Source organism: Prenolepis imparis, unplaced genomic scaffold (assembly GCF_030444845.1).
Source record: "Prenolepis imparis isolate NDT839.2.m4 unplaced genomic scaffold, iyPreImpa1.0 SCAF_3, whole genome shotgun sequence".
NCBI classification, from domain to species: Eukaryota; Metazoa; Arthropoda; class Insecta; order Hymenoptera; family Formicidae; genus Prenolepis; species Prenolepis imparis.
The window spans coordinates 5926128-5939889 of NW_028141161.1; the positions used below are offsets into that span (position 1 = coordinate 5926128).

At 36.0% G+C, this 13762-nt stretch overlaps 4 protein-coding genes and 1 non-coding gene across 7 annotated transcripts in view; 2 read left to right on the forward strand and 3 right to left on the reverse strand.

The window, feature by feature from the left end:
- Positions 1 to 4: 4 nt before the first annotated feature.
- Positions 5 to 13762, reverse strand: part of Cdc10 (cyclin-dependent kinase 10) — an 18288-nt gene continuing 4530 nt past the window's right edge. Inside the window, exons 1-6 of one of the 3 annotated variants that reach the window (XM_083033791.1) lie at positions 3082 to 3173; positions 2646 to 2800; positions 1961 to 2561; positions 1570 to 1866; positions 1346 to 1479; positions 5 to 329 (exon numbers count right to left, since the gene is read on the reverse strand). In XM_083033791.1, coding sequence (XP_082889917.1) covers positions 294 to 329; positions 1346 to 1479; positions 1570 to 1866; positions 1961 to 2561; positions 2646 to 2800; positions 3082 to 3100 — 1242 coding nt within the window. In that variant the 5' untranslated portion in view covers positions 3101 to 3173 and the 3' untranslated portion in view covers positions 5 to 293. Of the gene's footprint in view, positions 330 to 1345; positions 1480 to 1569; positions 1867 to 1960; positions 2562 to 2645; positions 2801 to 2991; positions 3174 to 13762 lie in introns of those variants that run through there. The other 2 variants (XM_083033792.1, XM_083033790.1) reach the window with 2 other exon arrangements.
- Positions 6387 to 6506, reverse strand: LOC145934600 (5S ribosomal RNA). Its single transcript, XR_014425067.1, has one exon. It is a non-coding gene; the product is annotated as a 5S ribosomal RNA (ribosomal RNA).
- LOC145933801 (pleiotropic regulator 1-like) lies at positions 10628 to 12571 on the forward strand. The gene is made up of 3 exons (XM_083033793.1): positions 10628 to 10958; positions 11235 to 12032; positions 12226 to 12571. Exons 1-3 carry the CDS (start codon positions 10728 to 10730, stop codon positions 12283 to 12285), a joined length of 1089 nt encoding a protein of 362 aa, XP_082889919.1. The 5' UTR covers positions 10628 to 10727; the 3' UTR covers positions 12286 to 12571.
- LOC145933809 (tubulin-folding cofactor B-like) lies at positions 12372 to 13126 on the reverse strand. The gene is made up of 4 exons (XM_083033805.1): positions 13068 to 13126; positions 12798 to 12986; positions 12599 to 12671; positions 12372 to 12510 (listed from the first exon to the last, which is right to left on the reverse strand). The coding sequence occupies exons 1-4, from the start codon at positions 13108 to 13110 to the stop codon at positions 12393 to 12395; spliced, it is 423 nt and encodes a 140-aa protein (XP_082889931.1). The 5' UTR covers positions 13111 to 13126; the 3' UTR covers positions 12372 to 12392.
- The window catches only part of LOC145933716 (tubulin-folding cofactor B-like), a 3096-nt gene continuing 2518 nt past the window's right edge, over positions 13185 to 13762 (forward strand). Inside the window, exons 1-3 of the mRNA XM_083033693.1 lie at positions 13185 to 13266; positions 13348 to 13539; positions 13667 to 13737. Coding sequence (XP_082889819.1) covers positions 13224 to 13266; positions 13348 to 13539; positions 13667 to 13737 — 306 coding nt within the window. The 5' untranslated portion in view covers positions 13185 to 13223. The remainder of the gene's footprint in view (positions 13267 to 13347; positions 13540 to 13666; positions 13738 to 13762) is intronic.

Consider the following 13762-nt stretch of genomic DNA (forward strand, 5'->3'; position numbering starts at 1 on the left):
AATATAGAATTTAATAAGATTTTATTTTACTCTCTGAATCAGCATCCTTTGTGTGAACACACATCATTAATGCAACTAATTAATTTGCTTACAGCTTATTTTTCCAAATAAAGCATAGTTCTCATTAACATTATTATAAAAAATTTTATACAAAAGATATATTTGTCAATAAATTTACATGTATCAATTATGATGTTATTGTAATTGTTACGATATTTCAAAAAATATTGACAAAATATATATTTCGAAGAATGTCAAAAGATTAATTCTTTCAAGTAAACCTGAAAACATCTTTACTCGACACGTCTCTTCTTCACTAACGATCCAAGCTGAAACAAATAAGTATATAAATAAATATAAATATGTAGATTAAAATATATGTGCAGGATGTTCCGAAATTCACGAATCAAATTACAGCAGAAAAATTCACAAAAAATTAAGTAAAAAAATTATTCGCAATTTTTATTCTAAGCTGTAGTTTTTCGGATATAAAGGTTTAAAGCTGATCAATTACAGATTATATTTAAGGCTCCTGGCTCCTCACCGACCATGTTAGAATTGTGACGTCAGAGGTAAGAAAACACGCTAAAAATTTTTAGATGCCATTTCGAAATAAAAAGATATTTCGATGAAACAGCACTTCAAATCGCTTTAGTACACTCTTAAAATACCTCGAAAACTATCGTTTTTCCTTTATAATCAATCAACAGCTGTAAAAATGACTGTAAAATAAAGCCCAGTCTGTCTGGTCTTTGCACATGCGCAGTCATTCCGCATGACAAAGTCTGATATCATGATCATTTTACGATTGTTGATTGATTGTCAAGGGAAAAGAATAATTTTCGAGGTATTTTAAAAATGTGCTTAAGCCATCTGAAATAGTGTTTCATCGAAATATCTTTTCATTTAAAAATGGCAGTTAAGAATTTTCAGCGTGTGCCTTCTCGTCTTTGACGTCACAATCTAACATCGCCGGCCGCGGCGAGGATCCAGGAGCCTTAAATCATAAAATATCTCGTAAACTGTTCACTTTTTGATCATTCTACCCTTATAACTTTTTATACCAAATATTACAAGGAATCGATTTATATAAAAAAAATTTCATTTAAAAAATTCGAGATGACCTTGATATGACCTTAGTAATGCATTCTAAGGTCAAATTGTTCAAACCGCTAAATGGGTTCTTTTAAACATAATTTTTGTTTAAATACTTTCTTTCCGAAATATTAGACCGTTCCGAGACTTTTCACACCCTGTATATGTATATTCATGTACATGTGTAAAATATTTTAAAATTAAGTTTAAATATTGTATGCAATTGTTATACATATATCGACAAACGTACAAGATCCGAAATTGCTGGTAGATTATTGGTTTGATCAGTAACGGTAGGTTCTTGTTCACGATTTTCTTTCTGAGCAACTGCTTTCTTCATATTTCTATGTTGTGGAAAAGTAGGCATAAGTTTTGGATCGCAAGCTGTAATAATATTGAAATTAGTTAAATAGCTTGATTATATAAACTCTATTTTAAGAGGATAACTCCAAAGGACTATGTACAGATACTAACGTAAAGGAGCTTCTTTGAAGTAACTGCTTTGCAAACACTCTTCGGCGGTTGCTCTTTTCTTGGGGTCATACATAAATAAGAAATTTAACAATCTGAGGCCAGCGGCACTCAACCAAGGAAATCTTTGTTTCAAGTTATTATACGGCTGTTGTTTGAGTGTAAAATTCTGTAGTGCTGGTAACGAGTTAAATTCCGGCCAAATAGCTTCACTCGGTGTACCCAACAGATCGACGATTAATTCTAATTGCGCGATTTCTGTTCTACCTGGTAATAATGGTCTATGCCCCAACAACTCTCCTAACAAAATACTATGTTAGTATGTATATTCATAATATTTACATTTATAAGCAGTATAATGATATTAAATGTTCTAATGTATTAAATTTCTTACCTAATATACATCCAGCTGCCCACATATCGACAGAAGTGGTTTGTGTCTTGGCTTGCAACAGCAATTCCGGTGCTCTATACCATAGTGTTACCACTCTAGGAGTCATTGGTTTTAACGGTAAACCGAACCACCTGGCCAATCCAAAATCAGCGATTTTTACACAACCTTTATCGGTCATAAGAAGATTGGAGACCTTCAAGTCTCTATGAACGATAAAATTATGATGCAAATAACGAAGACCCTTCAGTACTTGCAACACTATGCATTTGACCTGGCTCTCCGAAAATGGCGCCTGCATATTGTCCAACAAACTCGCTAGATCCTGTTCGCAATATTCCATTGCAAGGAATATGCTTTCCAAACTTCTGCCCACTACGACTTCTCTCAGCTGGACAATATTTTCATGTCGACACGATAACAAGACTGATATCTCCCTGAGACCGCTTACTGGCAATCCATCCTTCTCATGCTCCATTCTTACTTTCTTCAATGCAACGACCTTGTCATTTTTTGTATCTCTTGCTCGATATACAATTCCATAAGTACCTTCGCCAATACGATTCAACTTTTCAAACTCGGAGACAAACCTACATTTACCAAGCTGAAAGAAAAATGGATAAAAAATCTATAATGTCATATAAATATGTTCGACAGAATCCATAGAAATGAATCATAAGTTTATTACAATGTCTTGTTCTGGTATTTCCATAGGTTTGCATGTCAAAAAGGATGTTAAAACTCCTTTCCTCGTGATCGGAGCTGATGGATCAGGTCCTGAATCGGACACCGCTTTTTTATCGCTATCATTACGTTCCACTGACTTTTTCTCCAAACTCTCTTCTAAAATATAATTACAGAAAAATCATTATTATAATTATATAAAATAATGTAAAATCATTATATATATCCTATTGTCAAGATAATTTGTTTTTATGATTACTTTTTAGTTTTTTTGGTTATTATATATTCTAGTGTCAAGATAATTTGTTTTACGAGTATTTTATTTTCGAAAAAATATTTATATTTCTTACACTTATTACTACTTGCTCCTATAATTATTTCGTAATCAATTTTATATTCATACATAATTTTAATTTTAAAATAAAATACATTCACTATACCTTTCGTCATTTTGGGCATTAAATTGCACAAACTAATCAATTGAACAAACGCCGGTCTTCAAGAATACATAGGCTGCGTTCCGAAATTCATTGCAGGATATCGATTAAGCTGGGTTCACAATAGATAAAAGAAATTGACTAATCGCAGTCGAATATTCTCCTCATACTTAACTGTAATTGGTCAATTTCTTAAAGCGGGGAGCACACAACTTGCATAGCGCATACATGGTGGAAAGAAAGTAAGGGCTTGAGCAGAATGGCTGACTTACAACTTTAAGGGCTAGTCTACAATAGAGTCGTAAGGTTGTAAACGTAAGAAATTGACCAATCACAGTTGAATTCGAGGAGAATAATCGACTGTGATTGGTCAATTTCTTACGTTTACGACCTTACGACTCTATTGTAGACTAGGCTTATGACAATGTTTTATGCCCTTAAGTTTTTGTCTTATGTAAAGCCTAGTCTACAATGGCAGTAAGCAGTATAGAGTAAGCAGTAAGCAGTAAGCAGTATGAAATGGGAATTGCCCATTTCGTTACTCCCGGTCTTTACATCCACTAAAAACAGTATACAATGGCAATAACAAGGCTGTAGGAATAGAGAGTATACTGTTTTTAGTGGATGTAAAGACCGGGAGTAACGAAATGGGCAATTCCCATTTCATACTGCTTACTGCTTACTGCTTACTCTATACTGCTTACTGCCATTGTAGACTAGGCTTAACGCACAATACTGTCTTTTGTCTCAAATCTTATAAAGCCTAATCTACAATGGCAGTAAGCAGTATAGAGTAAGCAGTAAGCAGTAAGCAGTATGAAATGGGAATTGCCCATTTCGTTACTCCCGATCTTTACATCCACTAAAAACAGTATACTCTCTATTCCTACAGCCTTGTTATTGCCATTGTATACTGTTTTTAGTGGATGTAAAGACCGGGAGTAACGAAATGGGCAATTCCCATTTCATACTGCTTACTGCTTACTGCTTACTCTATACTGCTTACTGCCATTGTAGACTAGGCTTAAGTCAGCTATTCTGCTCAAGCCCTAAGGTGTGCTACGCACATTTTTGAACAGCCAATAAAATTTTGCTCCAGTGGCCGCCATTTTTTAGTGGCAAATTCAATTGACATATCACTCATTCTTGTACAATTTGCATAAAATTAATAAAAGGATAAAATAAAAGAAGAAAATAAAATAAATGGCATTCTCAATATGCATATATTATATTAAATTATAATAAAATATCAAACATTTACAACAAGAAAATAACAAATTAATAAAAATTTTAAATAAGATGAACACGTAACGAACGAAACATATAATAATATATTAATACCTATATATATATACTATATATATATACCTATATATTAATACCTTTTGTTTGTCAATTTTTTAATTTTTTTCTGAGATTTTTAAAAATAATTTTCTGTATTTATCATTTTATTAATTTCTCGTAAACGAATATAAGTTCGCGTTCTAATGGCCACTTCGACTAACTCTGATTAACTTTAATCGACGATTAAACTATATCTTTGTCTCTTTTCAGATACGTTCTTAAAAAGAGACAGAGATATATAGTTTAATCGTCGATTAAAGTTAATCAGAGTTGGTCGAAGTGGCCCTAATAAGCATATTTTCAGATCCCTTTTTCCCCGTGTAATTTTGGCAACTTTTTACTGCACATGAAGGCATATTAATATGAATTCAAAATCAACACACTCGCATAATTATCCGGTACTACAGTACAGACGTCTGACATTAAAGGCCATTGCACGTACAAAAATTTTAGTCGTAATCGTAAGGCCATAAGCAAATCGTCCAATCATAGAGAAGAATTATCATAACGTAATAAGAATAATGCTTGACTGTGATTGGACGATTTGCTTACGGCCTTGCGATTACGACTAAAATTTTTGTACGTGCAATGGCCTTAAGGTTAATAGGAATTTAAAAATGGAGGCGGCTGGTACAATGCGCAGAAAAACAAAACAATTGCGTTCCGCTGGAATGCATTTTCCTATGTCCCATGGAGCGGAAAACGCGGAAGCGCAGGGCGCAGTCCCATGGTGCGGAACATGCGGATTGCGGAATTGGCGAAACGCTCGTGATTGGTTCGACCTGTTTTACGTTCGTTCCGCCGATTTTTATCCGCTTCTTTCTATTTCGCAAGTTTCTATTTTATCCGCATTTATTTGCGGAATTAGGGCGCAGTCCCATGGTGCGGAACATGCGGGTTGCGGAATTGGCGGAACGCTCATGATTGGTTCAATCAACTGTGGTTGGTCAAATTTCTGGGAGAGGCTCACTTGCGCACAGTACAATTGCACACGTTGCAATTGCACACCGTGCTATTAGACACATAAAGTTGCGCACAGTTCTTTTGCACACAGTTCTTTTGCGCACAGGGACTCGATTCTTGAATTCATTCGCGAGAGAAACGTATACGCAAATTCGCTATCGCATGGCTTTTAGCCAATCAACTTGCAACTTTTCTGTAAGAGCCGAATTTGCGCATACGTTTCTCTTGCGAATGAATTCAAGAATCGAGCCCCAGTTCTTTTGCTCACTGTTCTTTTGCGCACCGTGCTGGTAGGCACCCCTACCGGCGGGGTGCGGGAGGGGGGCCGAAGGCCTGCCCTTGCACCACCCCTCGCGCACGCGCGCGCGCGTGTGTGTGTGTGTGTGTATGTGTGAATAGAGCATGTGTCGCGCATTTTCGTGTCCAATTGCACGATGTGCAAACGAACGGTGCGCAAAAGAACTGTGCGCAAAAGAACTGTGGGCAAAAGAACTGTGCGCAACTTTATGTGTCTAAGGGTGCCGTCACATGGGGCGTAACTTGCGTAAGCGTAACCAGCGGATCGCCAATCACCGAGTTATTCCGATAGAGCTCGACGAAGGGCTCTATCGGAATAACTCGGTGATTGGCGATCCGCTGGTTACGCTTACGCAAGTTACGCCCCATGTGACGGCACCCTAATAGCACGGTGTGCAATTGTACTGTGCGCAAATGAAGGCTTCTCAAATTTCTTACGATCTACGATTCTACGACCAATGTAGACCCGGCTTAAGGCTATAGCACACACCTTCCGTAGCCGTGGATGTAACGTAAGGATTTGACCAATCGCGTTGCTTGATTCGTGTGATGTACAACCGTACTTTAATTGTGGAAAAGGATTTTTTAATCGATATAATCTATAAAAAGATTAGTTGTCGAATCCAATTTCTCGTTTTATCGGTAAAATAAAAAACGGCTTTAGGATCCCCTTAAGATTTTGAATTAGCAAAAAAAAAAGATGGTGCCAACAGTACATGGTGTTCCCAAGCGGTCACCCATCTAAGTACTGACCATGCCCAATGTTGCTTAACTTCAGTGATCGGACGAGAACTGGTGCGTTACAACGTGGTATGACCGTTGACGATGGTAATACCTTTAATTCAGTACTCGAAATTAGTTGCACATTTCGAGCCGATTTCTGAAGCGACGCCTTCAGTCCCCCGCTACCATTCGAGACTCGACGGCCGAGCCGCCGTCACTCTTGGCTATGCCTCAGGAGTGTCTACAAAAATTGAATAACGATTTCGCGGAAGTTACAATCTCAGCATATTTTTTTTTGTAGGGACACTCCTGAGGCATAGCGTTAGGGTCTGAGCAGAATGATTGCTTTATAATTTTAAGACAATGTTTTATGTTTTAAATCTTTGCCTTTAGTAACGCACAATACTGTTTTTTGTCTTAAAATTATAAATTAATCATTCTGCTCAGATGTGAAGCGAATACGTAAAGACTAAAGACGTAAGGGCTAGTCTACAATAGAGTCGTAAGGTCGTAAACGTAAGAAATTGACCAATCACAGTTGAATTCGAGGAGAATAATCGACTGTGATTGGTCAATTTCTTACGTTTACGACCTTACGACTCTATTGTAGACTAGCCCTTACGCTGGGTCCACAATAGGTGATTTAAGCCCTAAGCCTTAAGAAATTGACCAATCACAGTCGAGTTTTCTCCTCATACTTGACTGCGATTGATCAATTTCTTAAGGCTTAGGGCTTAAATCACCTATTGTGGACCCAGCGTTAAGGCATAAAACATTGTCTTAAGGTTATAAGTCAGCCATTCTGCTCAGGCCCTTACCCGAATGATCGGCGGCTCGAGCTCCGTGAACTTGGCCCCCCAATTTTGACTTTTTGAGATTTTTTTTTTTTAATCGTTTGTAAGTCGTTTGTAGGTGATTGTTAGATTAATTAAAACGTTTGTTAGATTAGCCTCGCGCTGCAAAATAAAAAATAAAATTGACCGTAAAGTTAGCCCCCGGTTTATTATTTTGATCCTATTTCAGTTTTGCAGAGGCTGAATCGATGCGGAATCGTTTGTTGGTCACGAATATGCTAATTAGAACGTTTGTTAGATCGTCGTTTCTTAAATAAAAGCAAAAAACGATATTTGATAATTTTCTAGGGAAATAACCGTGAAGTTAGCCCTCGGCTTTTAATTTAGATTATTTAAGTTTTGCAGAGGCTCAATCAATGCGGAATCGTTTGTTGGTCATGAATATGCTAATTAGAACGTTTGTTAGATCGTCGTTTCTTAAATAAAAGCAAAAAACGATATTTGATAATTTTCTAGGGAAATAACCGTGAAGTTAGCCTTCGGCTTTTAATTTAGATTATTTAAGTTTTGCAGAGGCTCAATTGATGCGGAATCGTATGGTCACGAATATGCTAATTAGAACGTTTGTTAGATCGTCGTTTCTTAAATAAAAGCAAAAAACGATATTTCGCGTGTCGCTAATCGCGCTGGTCTGCTGGAGCCATAACGCGTACCGCGTAACCAATCAGAGCCGTAACGCTGGGTCCACGATAGGTGATTTAAGCCCTAAGCCTTAAGAAATTGACCAATCACAGTCGAGTTTTCTCCTCATACTTGACTGCGATTGATCAATTTCTTAAGGCTTAGGGCTTAAATCACCTATTGTGGACCCAGCGTAATAGAAAACGCGGAACGACTCTGATTGGTTACGCGGTACGCGTTATGGCTCCGGCAGACCAGCGCGATTAGCGATACGCGAAATATCGTTTTTTGCTTTTATTTAAGAAACGACGATCTTAGGCCGGTATTCATAGTCGGTTCTTATATTTAAAACTGTCTTAAGTACAATCTTAAGATGTGATTAACCAATCACAGAGCCGTATTTGCATCTTAAGACATTATTTAAGACGGTCTTGAAATGAGAACGGACTATGAATACCGGCCTAACAAACGTTCTAATTAGCATATTTGTGACCAACAAACGATTCCGCATCGATTGAGCCTCTGCAAAACTTAAATAGGATCAAAATAAAAAACCGGGGGCTAACTTTACGGTCAATTTTATTTTTTATTTTGCAGCGCGAGGCTAATCTAACAAACGTTTTAATTAATCTAACAATCACCTACAAACGACTTACAAATGATTAAAAAAAAAAAAACTCAAAAAGTCAAAATTGGGGGGCCAAGTTCACGGAGCTCCTCTTTCTCAAACTAACGAGCATCATCTTGTGATTGCAATGCCATCTATAGGTATCTATAGGTACTATTGCCGGGCCTCGGTTTGGGTCGCATAGCCCGAACACACAGTTCGACCATGGTATAAGTACAAGGTTATGCTCATTCCGTGTTCATCCACTGCGCAGTCAAAGTGTGACGTCACACTCGGGTAACTCTGATTGGACTATAATTAAACATGGCGGCCCCCCGGTGCTGTTTATATCCGGAGAAACGTGATTGTGAAAGATTGTGAATATTACAATGTCCTGTTCTGTGAAAGGTTGTGGCAATTATTATCGAAAGACAAAATTGCTTGATGGGAACAGTATAAAATATTTTTCGTTTCCGAAAAATTTTACGATCGATATTAACATTTTTATATATTCGTTTTTTATACTTTTCTATATTTATTGAGTTTTTAATGTTATTTATTTATATTTATTAATTCATAAACTATTACTTCACAACAAATTTTTTTCTGCAAACTTGAAATCAAAATAATATATCTGACGAGAATGCTGCTAACATAAGCTATTTGGAAACAACAGTTTTAAATTTACCGCTTATCTGTGACGTCACACTTTGACAATTCTGATTGGTAGCGTGCGCAAGAGCATACCCTTGTATTTATACCACAGTATATACAGTAGCGCAGCTCTCTGTCGGCACCAGTGAACTATAACCATACTGGAAGTACAACTCCTTTGTTCTCGAGCGGTCAGAGAGAGATAGTTGAATGGCGACCGTCTGTTCTTGTCTAACTGCACGTACCACGTGACTCGCTATACTATCCACTCTAAAAACATTTATGCATTTTCTATATACCAAGTACCAAGATTCAAGTACACGCACACGCATCCTTTTTTCATTTATTAACACTTTCTTCCCATTCTTCTTTTCCAAAATTGCACATTACTTGTAGGTATAAGTACTTGCAATGTTTGCATGACACGAATCGAGACGAATGTTTTCAGCTAAGATAGTTCATGTTAAAAGGAGACAGACGGTCGCCGTTTAACTATCTCTCTCTGACCGCTAGTACCCATTGAGGGGGTAAGGCAGTTGTACTTCCAGTATGGTTATAGTTCACTGGTCGGCACCTTTGATGTTTATGTAACATAAAATGGAACGCGCATGCGTGAAATCAGCGAGTATAACCAGTACTGCCATCTAAACTTTTATCTCATTTTCTCTTTATTTTCGCTCTCTTTTTAGCACATTACTACATGTAAAATAAATTAATTTTAATAAAAATTATGTATATAAGAGATCACACATTGTTAAAAATATAATGTCTAATATATATAAGACAAATAAATACATAAAAAAATATAAAATATTATATAACATAATTTAAATATTAAAATAAATAATAATTTATACTTGACATAACAGATAACAAAAGAATCACATCAAATATTCATATATTTACATATTAATGTGCACACATATATATTTAACACAATTAAAAGCTTAAAATTAAAAGAAATATTTTAAAAATTTTTATAACATGATAATATATGCGTTTAATTAAAATCCGTATATTAAAGTAAATAAATGAATAAAAAAACCAAGATATTTATTAAATATATTTATTAATAAATAATTCTATATTATATATATATTTTATAACAAATATTTTATAGGAAAATTATAAAGTGCGTAATTATAATTTATGTTTTATTTTATCTTAAGAAATTATAATGTACTATAATGTACAATAAATTATACATATGTACTTATATCGCAAATTATTTATTATTATTTTTTCTCTTTCAAATCTCTCACCTAACCATACCTCAGCTACTCGATCCCTCAGTATGAATCAGAGAGAGAAAATCAAAAGAAAGAGTGAGAGAAAAGTTCAGATGGCGGTACTGAATATACTCGCTGATTTCGCGCATGCGTACTCCATTTTATGTATCAAGAAATTGAGAGAGTTGCGCTACTGTATATACTGTGATATTACTGAGAGGGCGCTAGTACACAGCGCTCTTTTTCCAGTCACACTAACTCCCGTAAGACCACCGGTCTTTAATAGTACCTCGTCATTGACTATAGCGATACGGCACGTTTCACCGCATAACTTCGGCGGTTGTTCCTTATAATATAATGCAAGGAAACACAGCAATAGTTGCGGCAGCAACAGGTGGATCAGGTAATACAGGTAGCAGTGCACTAACAGTGCCCCAAAAGAAAACACCTTCGATGGCCAAACCCAAGTGGCACGCACCTTGGAAATTGTACAGAGTTATTAGCGGTCATCTCGGATGGGTGAGAAGTTGCGCTATCGAACCTGGAAACGAATGGTTTGCCACTGGTTCAGCTGACAGAGTAATCAAAGTGGGTAAAATATTTATTCTAATTTGTTAAATTTTTGATTACTTGTATTAAATTATTTGTTAATTTTTAATTGCATTAAAGATTGCTCAAAAAAGGTACATTATTCATATTGATAATTTTATATTTGCAATAATTTTAGAATTACAATAAAATTTTCGCGCCTTAATTGCTGCGCCTGGCCATATTTTACTTTATTTTGATTTTATTCTAATTTATTTACATTTCTCAGAACATAGAACATTTGCAAGAATAATAATTTTTTTCTTTTTTTTTTAGATATGGGACCTTGCAAGTGGAAAACTGAAGGTTTCCTTAACCGGTCACATTAGCAGTGTACGCGGTCTTGCCTTCTCTCAAAGACATCCTTATTTGTTCTCCTGCGGCGAGGACCGTCAAGTTAAATGCTGGGATCTCGAGTACAACAAAGTGATCAGACATTATCACGGGCATTTGTCGGCCGTATATTCCATGGCGTTGCATCCCACCGTGGACGTTCTCGTAACAGCTGGACGAGATTCTACGGGAAGAGTATGGGATATGCGTACGAAGGCGAACGTCCATACGCTGATCGGGCATACCAACACAGTGGCCAGTGTGATCTGCCAATCCGCTGAACCGCAAATCGTCACCGGCAGCCACGACTGTACGATACGTTTATGGGACTTGGCAGCCGGAAAGTCCCGGGCGACCCTGACGAATCACAAGAAGAGCGTTCGAGCTCTGGCATTTCATCCGTCTTTGTACATGTTCGCCTCGGCATCACCGGACAATATCAAACAGTGGAAATGTCCGGAGGGGAAGTTCATTCAAAACTTATCCGGTCACAATGCTATAGTCAATTGTCTGGCTGTAAATGCCGATGGGGTCTTGGTATCCGGCGCCGATAATGGCACCATGCATCTTTGGGACTGGAGAACCGGATACAATTTCCAGCGACTCCAAGCACCGGTTCAACCTGGCTCGATGGACAGCGAGGCTGGAATATTCAGCATTACGTTTGACATGTCGAGCACTCGCATGATTACAACGGAGGCTGATAAGACTATAAAAGTATATAAGGAAGACGATACTGCGGTGTGAATTTTCTTTAATTATATTGTATAATTTATCTTTTTCTTTAATTATATTGTATAATATATCTTTTTCTTTAATTATATTGTATAATAAATAATTATATTGTACACTTGCGATCTAATAATCATCTATGGTGATATCTAATTATTCTTTTTTAACATTGTATATCATATTATCTATTATCTATTTTCAGACTGAAAAGACACATCCCATTGATTGGCGACCAGACATAATAAAACGAAGGAAATACTGAGGATCTTAAATTTATGAGCACTATTTAATTTAAAAAAGCTTATTTTATATAATATTGTTTCCATTTTGAGAATTCAAAAGATATTCAGTGGAATAATGCTGGGTGTTTTAAAGCTCTTCATTCAAGTCGAAATCTTCTTCGGGAAAATCTCCGACCTTCACGTGCGTCGGCTTCACGAATCCTCCATATTTTGGTGGACATTCGAAATATCTTTTACCACCAACACTGTCGAGAATATAAAAAGCAAGACACAATAAGAAAATTATTATTTTGATATCACAATGAAGAGAGTGGTATTAAATTATACATTTACCTTCCATCATTCTTGCCCAGAGGTTCATCATATTTAATGCCAATCCACCAGCCTTCTTTAAATTCAGTTTTACCTAATAATAAAATAAGTAATTTAAAAAAATGTCATACGACGAAAATATCACATTTAAACAGATAAAAATATATTTTTCATGGAATGTGTAAAAGTACGAGTGTAAATGTACTAAGATTCTACTAACCAATGTATAAGATAGTAGCTCTTCTTTTTGATTGATTTGGAACAGATACTTCGCAGCGATCTCCAATTTTACATAAACTGGCTAAACTTTCCTCCGCTTCTTCCTGTTTCTTTTCCTCTATTTTCTTCTTCATTTCTTCCTCATTATATTTCCCTAACTTATTCTTCTCCAGAAACGCCTTAACAGTATCTGTATTACACATTCAAGTATAAATAGTAGCTTATCATTTGTCACAATTTTGTATACAAAATAAGTTGCAAAAGTTTGTACCTGTCTTCTTAGCATATTCTTCTTCAGATATCTCAAACTTCATTACATTATTCAAGTCTTCTGTACTCGTATTTTATTAATAAAAAGTTATAAAGAATAATAATATTGCAGGTCATCGATAACTTCTCGTCCACTACAGAAGACTTGAATAATGTAATGAAGTTTGAGATATCTGAAGAAGAATATGCTAAGAAGACAGGTACAAACTTTTGCAACTTATTTTGTATACAAAATTGTGACAAATGATAAGCTCCTATTTATACTTGAATATGTAATACAGATACTGTTAAGGCGTTTCTGGAGAAGAATAAGTTAGGGAAATATAATGAGGAAGAAATGAAGAAGAAAATAGAGGAAAAGAAACAGGAAGAAGAAGCGGAGGAACGTTTAGCCAGTTTATGTAAAATTGGAGATCGCTGCGAAGTATCTGTTCCAAATCAACCAAAAAGAAGAGCTACTATCTTATACATTGGTTAGTAGAATCTTAGTACATTTACACTCGTACTTTTACACATTCCATGAAAAATATATTTTTATCTGTTTAAATGTGATATTTTCGTCGTATGACATTTTTTTTAAATTACTTATTTTATTATTAGGTAAAACTGAATTTAAAGAAGGCTGGTGGATTGGCATTAAATATGATGAACCTCTGGGCAAGAATGATGGAGTACTCTGCGTTGATACCACTGCTT